At 56.3% G+C, this 10,545-nt stretch overlaps 1 protein-coding gene across 2 annotated transcripts; it reads right to left on the bottom strand.

The window, feature by feature from the left end:
- Positions 1 to 1,473: 1,473 nt before the first annotated feature.
- Positions 1,474 to 9,660, bottom strand: SLITRK2 (SLIT and NTRK like family member 2). Of its 2 annotated transcripts, XM_053891939.1 has the most exons (3): positions 9,384 to 9,660; positions 5,452 to 5,505; positions 1,474 to 4,960 (listed from the first exon to the last, which is right to left on the bottom strand). In XM_053891939.1, exon 3 carries the CDS (start codon positions 4,915 to 4,917, stop codon positions 2,380 to 2,382), a length of 2,538 nt encoding a protein of 845 aa, XP_053747914.1. In that variant the 5' UTR covers positions 4,918 to 4,960; positions 5,452 to 5,505; positions 9,384 to 9,660; the 3' UTR covers positions 1,474 to 2,379. The 2 variants fall into 2 exon arrangements, with proteins under 2 accessions (XP_053747914.1, XP_019277105.1); XM_019421560.2 differs by lacking the exons at positions 5,452 to 5,505; positions 9,384 to 9,660 and adding an exon at positions 5,188 to 5,328.
- Positions 9,661 to 10,545: the final 885 nt, after the last annotated feature.

Below are 10,545 nucleotides of genomic sequence, written 5' to 3'. Positions count from 1 at the left end.
TGTGTGTGTGTATGTATGTGTGTGTATATGTGTGTATATACACACACACACACACACACACACACACACACACACACATACATATAGATTTCTCTCAAAGAGGAGGTGTTTTTTCTGGGAGCTATCTCCAAGTTCACTTAGCATGATACTCTCTGCCCTCTTCTATGACATGTAAAATCTCACTACGTTAACATTCTTGTAGATCATTTGTAGATCATTTCGGGCCACCACTTTTGACTTTGATCTAATGGACTTGAATAGGAATTATGATCTCTAATCCAAGAGTGAACACGTTAGCTTGTCACTGTAGATATTCAGAGATTTTAGGTCGTTGAAGGCATTTTTTTCCCCGGAGGCCCCTTACATGTAAATATCCGTAATTAACTTCTATTGTTAAAAAACGATTTTGCACCAGTAGTTATTAATCCAAGTAATTTCTAACTGAAAGCCTGTCGCGTGAATTGTTTATAGTGACGGACACTATACTATTAGTCACTTTAAAGCTTCAAAAGTAAGTTATGAGGATCCACTTCAATCTCCACATGATAATAAAGGATTATTATGTGCAGTAACCTATTTATGAAAAGGAAACAGTGTGCTTCTTTCAGACGCCATCAATTGCTTTAATAAGGAATTGAAAAGCTGAACTACTTTATATGCAGATCACCATCCCAGTTGCATAAGGATTTACAATAGACAAAACAAAACTATTTTTTGTTGTAAAGAAGGGCTGTTTGTTTAAATCGCACCGTAATGTTTGCATCTAAAAATTCCTCACAGGCTCATAAGGCTTCATAAATGTTGTATAGACTCGATCAGTTAAAATCATTTTAACGCTAAGACCAAAACGAAAGGCTTGCTCCAGCTGATGAGGAAAAAAATGCACGTAACCCGTGCCTGAAGAAGGCAGAGGGGAAAAGATCCCTCCTTTCTCGGTTTTGGTCGTTTTGAATTGATTCGGAGATGCAAACAGTACATGATGTGATAGCACCCCATGAATGCTTCGATAAATGCAAGAGGAAAGTGCTGCTTTCTCTGAAAACGTGCAAACTGAGGATTCTGAGTCTAATCTTTAACCCTAAAAAGAAACAGAAGGTAATGCATACGCTTGTCTCTGCTGCCTTGAATTTGCAGAGAAGTTACTTGGGATGTTTTCACCTCACCTTGGAAGTCTTCCTTCTTTCAAGGGATTGAATGGCTCCTGTGTCTTTATTAAATGAGGTGTGTGGCGGCCTCTACTGGTGCGTGTTTATAGAAAAGGTTTCAATAGGCAGAAAAAACACTAATTGCAATTAAAAAGTTAGAAATCCACTCTTTCACTTAAATATATAAAAATATCTAATTTAATGCAGAAAAGATATATTACAAGTCGTGTGATGCACTCTGAATCAGGAAAATAATCTAAAACACTGACCATGTTAGTGTAAAATAATGATTTACGGAAGGGCATTAATTGTTCGATGCACTCTGATGTTGGGTTAAATATATTTTATTAATGAATTACTAATCCCGGCTGAGGCGGTCTGACCTCTAGTCCACTGTTAAATCCCCTTAGTTGGCTTAAATAAAATCACTTAGAACAAACCCAGAAGAAAGGAAATATTTTACAGTTAAATCTCTAAAGTCCTACAACTAGAATCATTTGATGACAGGCTGGTTTCTATAACTCAAGCAAACTGTACGTTGACTTCATATAGCTGACATTTTCGTCTATTTTACAGTGTTTTTAATTTCAAAAATACAACACATTAAAATATGTCCAATTTATCAAAGCTAACAGCAACATTTAAGTAATGTACTTAAAGTGCAAAGGCACTTTAACACAAAGAAGTGTTGCCTGGCGGCTATACTTGGAAACTGAAGACAGAAATACCACATATCATTATTTACAAAAGGATGTATAGTCTCCAAAGGTCTTTGGAGATCTTCTACAAAATACGCCAAATATCCATTTTTAACGTGAAAAGTTTGCTTCCTCTTTCTTCATTCACTACAATCTCCTCTTCCCATTCCCACACACTGGAAAAAGAAAGGAAGAAAAAAGAAACAAAACCATCCATAGAACATACGGAAAAAAACAAACAAAAAAAAAAACACCAGAAACCAAAAAACAACGCACCGTAGAAAACACTCGTGTTCCGTGATGATTCCTAAGGAGAGAAGGGGGGGAAAAGGCGGGGGAGGGGAGCGAGAGAGAAATAATTTAAAGGAAAACTTGGAAACGCAGGATCATTGCTTCAGCCCATCCCCCACGCATTTTCAAAGTCCCCCATTGATGCCGAGGAAGGGAGAAGGCAAACACACACAAAAGCCAATGTAGTGCTTCCAACAGTTTGCAGCAGCACCCTCGGCTGCCATAGGGTTGTAAATGGTTTCCCTTCACAGCTGACTGATTGCAGTTTGTTTTTCCAGAACTTCGAGGTAGTCTGGTTCGGACTGCGGCTTAGCTTGCAGTAAAGGGTGGTCGGGTTTTGACTGCCCCACAAAGCATTTCCTGGGAGTTCCGTACAAAACGGTTTTATTGATTCTGTCTTGGTTTTGGCGTCGAGATTCATACGCAGGGGCGAACTGCCTCTTCGGTAAGGTACAAAAGTTATAGTGGGCGAGTCCTGCGCTGGGAAGTTCCTTGACCCGCTCGGCGATGTTCTGGTACAGCAGCTCGGGCTCTCTGGGTGCGGCCGGCTTTTCCAGCAACTCGGCGGCGCTTATAGTGTAGGCCAGCGTGGCCGGCTCTTCCTTCTTCTCGTCCAGGTTGCCGTAGCTGAAGTCTTGCAGGTTGCGGTAGTAGGCCACCGGGTCTCCTTCCTTCTGCATGTAGATGGGGTTCTGGCACATCTGACCCACGGGGGGGGGGATGTAGTTGTAGACGTGGCCGTCCGTCTTATCCTGAGTCTCGGTGTTGTAGGACCCGTACTGTAGCTGGAAGGAGCTCACGTCGAGGCTGTTGGCACTCCTCGGGACGCTCGGCACCCCCTTCCTGCGTTTCAGGACGAAGACGAACAAGCCGGCCCCGAAACAGACGGACAAGATGAAGACCACAAGCAATCCTAAAATTAAGACGGAGAGGGGAACCTCCGTGTGCAGTTCGGGGTAGGAGCTGGGGGCCACGCTGAGCGACCGGGGAGTGTCCGTGTTGTGATTCATTGACAGAACGGTTCCGTCTGACAAGCTCGGGCTGTCCGGACAGATGGCCTCCCGGCCCAGAAACTTCAGTATCTCCCCTGCGTGCTTGGCGGGAGATTCACAGGTCACCTCGTTGATGACGACGGGGGAGTTGGCGTGTTCCGTCCAGTCCTTTAGCCCCATGATGTCACAGGTACAGTCCCACGGGTTCTCTTGCAGGTCGATCTGAATGAACGCCGGGAGCTGGTCCAGAACCCCTTTCACGGGCAGGTGGGAAAAGTGGTTGTTTCTCAGATTCAGCCTGGTGAGGGCCGTGCCCCCGAATACGTTGTCGGGCAAGGAGCGCAGCAGGTTGTTGTTGAGAAACAGTAGCTGTAGGTTAATCAGAGCATCGAAGGTCAGCGGCTTAATCTCCTTAATGACATTATACTCTAAGTAGAGATACTGCAAGCTCCGCAGCCCGTGAAACATAGAAGGGTACAGCACCTCAAGGTAATTGCCGTTCAGATAGAGTCTGCGTAAACTGGTCAGGTTTGCGAAGGCGCCCTCCTGGATGACCGCGATCCTGTTGTTCCCTAAGTGCAGCAGATCCAGGGAACCGTATTCTGAGAGGTCGGTCTTGTAGACGGTTTGCAGATAGTTCCCCGTCAGGTAGAGTTTCTTTGGGCTGGTAGGTCTGGGCTGCAGGTCGGAGATGTTGGTGAACTTCCTTTCCTGGCAGTTGACGTTTAGGCCGTTGTCGGAGCTCTGAGAGGTGCAGACACAGCTACTGGGGCAGGTGAGGGGCACGGGGGACTTGGTCTGGTACACCATGATGGGTCCAAAGCTCTGCCTGTCCTTGGAGACAGTGACCCGGGGAGTTGGGCGATTTCTCATTTTGGGTGGCCGGCTGGCTTTGGGGGCCCTGGTCGGGCTGAGCGCAGGATTCACCGTAGGCGACAGCCTTTGGACGTGAGTGTCCGCGTGGCCACCCCTCTGACTGGCGTCCCCGGGGCTCTTTCTGGGACAGAGGTCTTGCCTGGTCAGTTGGGTCACATCCTTCCCGTGCAGTCTAAAGGGAGTCTCGCAGACGATCTCCCCCACGAACACCGTGATGGTGTCCAGCCAAGCCTTGAGAGGAAGTAGGTCACAGGTGCAGTTCCACGGGTTTTCCTCCAGCTGGATCTCCATGATCCCTCCAATATGCTCGAGGACGCCGGCGAAAGGCATCACTTTCAGCCTGTTGCCTCTCAGGTCCAGGTGGGTCAGCAGGACGAAGCGGAACACATTGCTGGGCAGCGACAGCAGAAGGTTGTCGTTCAGGATGAGCACTTTGAGCTTATTCAGTTTGCTGAAGGCCCCCGCCTCGATGGCACTGATGTAGTTGTAGTCGGCCTGGAGGTACTCGAGGCTCTCCAGGCCGAGGAAGGTGTCTTCCCTCAGCACCTCGAGCTTGTTGTTGTTGAGGTGCAGTCTCTTGAGGGTCTTCAGGCCGCTGAACGCCCCGGTGCGGATCTCCTGCAGCCCGTTGTTGCCCAGGTGGAGAGTCACGGCGTTGGAGTAGTTGACGAACTCGTTAGGGTACAGGCGGGTCAGGAGGTTTCCATTGAGGAACAGCTGGTAGATTCGATACTGGGGGGGCTGGAGCAGGCTGACAGTTGTAAATCCTTTGTTTTCGCAGTTAATATTCAGTACGTTTTCCTTCTCTTCGCACAGGCAGCGGATCTTGCAAATGTCTTTGGCAGTTTTGCGGCTCTCCGTGTGTAAGATCCCGGCCACGGTTAACACGCTGACGAACCAAACGCCGCTCAGCATCTTTGGGCACCGTCGGTGTCAGTTCAGGTACCTACAGGCAAACCTTGGGGAAGGGTGCCGGAGAGAGCAGGATGCGGGGGAGAAAGAAACAAGGAAGCCCGATTAAAATGGCAAAGCGGGGGGGCGGAGTGGGAGGCAGGGACGACGCGGGGAGTGGGCAACACGGCAGAATGAAATCACTGCGTTTCTCCAAGCGGTTTCTTCTCTCCTCGCCCTCGCCCCCGCCCCCGGCCCACCCACACGCGCGTCCCGGAGCACACATGCCTGCACCTGATTTCCCGGCGGGTCGCAGCCAGCCACGGAGTCATTAGTAATCGAGTTGTCCTACTAAATCCAGCCCATCTCCTCCTCCCCTGGGGTAGCTTGAAGAGATCTCTCTCGGGCGGCTCGCCCGTCTTAGGCTCGCGGCAGAAATTGCTTTACTTTTTTTTTTTTTTAACTGCGCAAAAAGGGGGTGGGAAAATCAGGGGACTGGCGGTGGGGGAGGGGGAGAGGATGGAAGCGCCAAGGCAGCGCGGGGTGGGGGTTACTCACACATCAGGAGAAGACGGGACCCCTCTCCTCTGCTGTCCGCCAGTAGTTTGGCATCTTCGGAAAGAGAAGAAGAGCAAGGTAAAAGAAGACGCCGCTTCCGGGGGGATGCCCTGCTTTCCGCCGGCGGATTTAATTTGCCTGGGGGTGGGGGGGGGGGCGGGGTGCGCAGAAATCCGAAATCCGGCAGGCCGCAGGGGAGGAGAGGACGCCCGGGGCGGCTGCAGGCTGAGCCGACGGCGACCCGGGGGTGCGGTTGCGGAGGGAGGTCGGGGAGCCGGCCGGCCCGGGTGGCGGGCGGGCGGCGGCGGCGGCGGCGGCGGCCGAGCCTGGGCGCGCGCTTCCGATGCGCTGGCGGCGGCAGCAGTGCGCCCGACAGTTTGAATTTGAGAGGTTTTGCAGGCTCCCCCGGACAGGGCTGGGGTGACGTCACGCGGGGAGGGGGCAAGCGGCGGATCGAGGGCGCGCGGTGGGGGAGGGAGGGGCAGATGCTTCCCTTCCCAGCGAGCGGCTTTGCAAAGCTCGAATCCGGGCTGCGTCAGTTGCTTCTGAACTACTCCACCTCCAGCCCGGCGGGCGGCGAGCGGCTGGCGAAGCCCCTGGAGAGGGATTCTCCAGGAGGGGTCCCCGCTGAGGGGCTGCGACCGCCGGGACTCCTCCGGCCCGTGGCCCCTCCGAGTGGTTTCTTCCACCTGCTACCCCTCCTGGCCATTCCAGTAGGGTCTCATTCCAAATTCCCAAGCACAGGTCCGGATCTTCCCAGTGAGAGAGTGTGTGTGTGTGTGTGTGTGTGTGTGTGTGTGTGTGCGTGTGTGTGTGCGCGCGCTCGCGCGCGCGCGCTCATGTGTGTGTGGGTGGGAGATGTGCCTCTTTGCTCCAGGACTGGGGCCCGCCTGCCAGCCTCCTAGATCTCCTGCCCCCGTGCTCTCGGTGCGGAGTGCGGTGTGTGCCCGCTCCACAGTGCCTGTGTAGGAGGGCGAGGAGGGGATTTGTGCCTTACATACAGAGCTCTGTTTCAGTGCTGAGAGAAGTACTTTCTGGGCCGTGACTGGCCAAACACACATTCGCCTGGATTCTGAAAGCCAGCTCAGCGTTAGAGACGAGCGGCTTCAGAACCATTCTCTCCCTGAGGTTTATAGTTAGCCAGAAGATGAAGTTTAAATGCGTGCTCTGCGCCTGCAGGAAGGAGGAGTGGGTGTCAGAAAGACACTGCCAGGCTGAGCCTCGCTCGGCTGGGTGTGGGAGCCCCAGCGCGGGCGCCCACGGAGGGGCCTAAAGCTGCAGGCGACAAGGGCAGGGGAGCTAGAACGAAGGCAGCAGTGCGGGAAGGCCGGCGGCCGAGAACCGCGGGAGACGGGGGGAGAGGTCCCGCCCGACAGCCCGACATCCAGTGCGCCTGGGTTCTGATCCAGCTCTGTGGCCGGGTTGCTCGCTTCTCTCTGCAACTTCGCATCGCCGTTGGCAGAAGGGGATGGGGCTGTACGGGCCCTTCCGGTTCTGACATTCGGTCGGATTCACAGAACCTTTCCACGCCATTAACAGCCAGGTGTCGGCTTTTGGCCTCCATTATCCCGCTTCTCCTTAATGATCTTAAGGTCCCCTGGAACCGGGTGTCTCTCCCGTGTGGGGGTCCATTTGCAAGATGCGGTTTTCTGCTACCGCCCGGAAGGGCCAGGGCGCCTCTGGCGAGTCAGGGAAAAGGGGCGATGGAAGAGAGGGGTAAGTGAATCGACCCAGGGTGGGCCTGTCCCACAAAACACTCACACTTGGTTTCCCTGACCGCTGCAGGCAGAGCTGACACAGGATCCCATTGCCGGGCCGCATTTGGAACACAGACAGCCCCACAGGCGGAATGAGCCGCCCAGGATGGAAACCCCCCCGCGTCTCCCCTCCCACCTCCCTGCTCCGCTCGGGTCCTGGGACTCACTGTTCGGCCCACACTGGCTCTCTCCTCCCCAAGAAGGGCTCGGATAGTTTCTCAACTTGGGCAGGAAGGCAACCTGTGGCTCTCTGGCAGTCTCCTCCGGAGTTTTTCTCAGCCTTTCACGGCTCCCTGTCCTTTTCCTTCCGGGAAGAGCCTTGGAGCAGACGTCGTGCGCCCCCTCCCCATCCTGTAGTTCTTGCTTGGCCTCGGGGAAGATCCCGTCGTCCTGGGGCCTCAAGTTTTCCTTCTCTGTGCCAAAGGGCAACACGGAGCCCAGCCGTCCTCAGCGGGGGAGGGGCAGCCCGTGAGCCCCCGCCCCCCCCCAGCCGTGGCGGAGTGATGCAGTGAGCGATTAAGCTTCCTTGCATAGCAAAGGGGCATTTGTTTCGACATGTTGCTAAATATTAAATATACGTAGTTCCTAGAGAGATATGGCTTATTCGTTGTCGTTCATTTAACAAACGTGTATTAATTAGGTTAATATTACATTGAAGCAGAAGCCAGCGTGAGAGCTGGACAAGACCTTTGCAATGAGATTCATTTTATAGATGAGGACATTCCTCCACCAGGACGAGTGCTGAAGTTCAAGAATCCATACAATTAGAAACAGAACCCAGGGACTCGGAGTCCTGGTCCAGGACCTTTCCCCACAGCTCACCAGTGCTCAGTGTGAATTAGTGAAGGGCTGTCGGCCTCAACTTAGTGGTGCCTACCTAAATGTGTGCTTTAAAAAAAAAAAGTATTTGGAAGTGAAATATCAAATATGAGTTGTAGTTAGCAAATATAGTAATTTCCTTCAAGACATTGATGAGGCTGCCAGTAGTCTTTATGGACAGAGACTATTAAACATTTCAGAGAGAGAGAGAGAGAGGGATAGATGGATGGGGGGGGGGGCAGCTGGCAGAGCTTGAAGCCGTGAAAATGATAGAGCGAAGGAAGCGTGGTGGTAAGCTGGCTGGAGTTGGGGGGGGGGGGGCGACACTGGGAATCCTGAGACGGGGTGACAGATCTTCCTTCCACGGTTGGCTTCCGACACGGGTCGGTGGACTCTCCCACCACTGCTCGGTCTCCTGCCTGTCGCCGGGCTTCCGCGGCCGCTTTCCCAAACCCAGTTACTGAGGCCGAATCCGCCTCGGCAGGAGAAAGCACTTTGAGTAAGTTTCCGAACGGCCCCGCGTCTCGGGAGGAGCCGCCGCAGCACCTGCCGGCGACAGCGGGCTTTTAAGGCGGCGGAAAGGTCCTGGGTGAACTGGGAGCCCACGGGAGGCAGGGACGGACACTAAGATAAGGCAAACGCCCCCTCTCGTCGCTGGGGCGACGGAGCCACAAGCGGGGGACTCCGTCGCCTCGGTCTCCCTCGCCTCCGAGTAGAGAGCCTGGCTCGGGTCGCCGGTGCTTCCACGGGGCGCGGGGAGTTGCCGGCGGGGTCACAGCCTGCGCCGCCCGGCCGCCCGCCGGGCCTGGGGCCTGGGGGAAGGGCGGTTAACGGGAGTCCCGCAGGCCTGCCGGGGAGGGGTGTCCGCGGCCCGCTCGCCCTTCTTCCCCCTTCCGCTACCCGCCCCCCCCCTCCACCTCGGCAGGTGCGGTTCCCGGAGGGCGCTTCCGGGCGGCCCGGGGGCGCCAGGCGAGTCCCCGGTCTCCGGGGACCCGGCACCGACCGCTAGCCCAGCCCTCCTCGCCCTCCCCCGGGGCGGCCAGACGCCCGGTACCCGGAGCCGGGGCCCGCAGGCGCGACGGCCACCCGCGCTGCCCTCGCCCCGGGGCCCGGCACCGCGCGCCGGCGAGCGTTCTCCTCGGGAGCGGCAGCTCGCACCGGGCCGGCGGTGGCCCCGCGGCCGCGCGACGCCCGGAGCCCGACCACGCCCGCGCGGACCGTCTCGGAGCCAGCGAGCCCGGGCGGGCGGGGGCGGCCACCGCGGGCCGCCCGCACCCGATCCCCCACCCCCACGAGGGGAGCCGGCCGGGCAAGGCTGGGGGCCGAGCGCGGCGCTCCCGAGCGCCCAGAACTTACCCGGCGAGCGCGCCACCCGCAGCTTCCCCCGGAGGCGCCCGCGGCATCGGCCGGCCGGCAGGCGCGGGAGCCGGCGCGGCCCGGGAGCGGGGGCACGGCGGCGAGCGCGGGCGGCGCCCCCAAGGGCAGGCAGGTCCCCGCTGGAGCGGCGCGCCGGCGGCCAGCGCTTCTGGCAGGAAGCGGGGCGGGAGCCGGCAGGGAGGAGGGAAGAAGAACGGGGGCGGGAGGGGGAGGTAGGGACGGCCGCCCCTCTCCCGCACTTATCAATCACCCTGCGGATCAAATGTCCCCGCCGCGCACCCGGGAGGAGGATGCGGCAGCCCACAAAGGGGCCGCCGCTCCAGCGCTCTGACGAGCGCCGCGGAGCGCCGCTCACGCCTCCCGGCCCCTCTCGCCTGGAGCCCTGCCCAGCCCTTGCAGCTTCTACCGTGGGCTGCGGCTCCGACTCGGCCGAGTGCAACCGGGGATGGCACTGGGCCGGGACCAGACCCCGGGGGAGACTGAGACCACCGGGCGCAAGTTCCCGACCGGCGGAGGAGCGGCCGGACGCCCCCCGGGCCGGCGGCCTCCCCTGACTAGTAAGCGCCCAGTCCCTGGAGTTCGCAGGCAGATTTTAAGGACCCCCCAGCGAGGGTGGTAAACAAGGAATTTCCATATAATGTGGAGCCGGGCTGGACTGGGGCAAATGTGTTAACAAAAGCCAGCCCTTAGCAGCGCGCCAGTGTCTGTTTTCATCTGATTCTTTTTATTCTTCGCGACGTTGCCTGGATCGACTAGAGCGTACTTTTGGCCACCCCCTTGCCTTTTCTCCTTTCTTTTCCCTCTTATTAGTAGTCCAGGTGGTTGTGATTCGACTACAGGAAGGCGCTCAGTCAAAGAGTCGCTGTGGTTCAAGAGGGAGGTGCGGGTTTTCGCCCAGACCAGTGCGGTTTCCCCTCAAAGCTGCTTCCCCCACGGCCTCTCCCCTCGCCCGGGGTATTCGGGATAAAGTTGCAGTTGCGTTCATTTCAGTCAGGGATTGGCAGTTTATTCGGATGGCACTAAGGCATTTCCCCCTCAATCCTGCAGGCCAGGGGCCTTCATTAACGCCCCCCCCCCCGCCCCGTCCCCGTCCTTCCCATACCCCCTCCAGAGTCTGTAAAACCCCCATTGTTCAGAATCT

The sequence above is a fragment of the Panthera pardus genome, unplaced genomic scaffold (genome assembly GCF_024362965.1).
Source record: "Panthera pardus isolate Hobbes unplaced genomic scaffold, ASM2436296v1 HiC_scaffold_27, whole genome shotgun sequence".
Lineage (NCBI taxonomy): Eukaryota > Metazoa > Chordata > Mammalia > Carnivora > Felidae > Panthera > Panthera pardus.
This window is presented reverse-complemented; position numbering and strand designations above follow the sequence as displayed.

Coding starts and splice junctions, on each gene's coding strand:
- SLITRK2 (XM_053891939.1), bottom strand. CDS start 4,917: ATGCTGAGCGGCGTTTGGTTCGTCAGCGTGTTAACCGTGGCCGGGATC.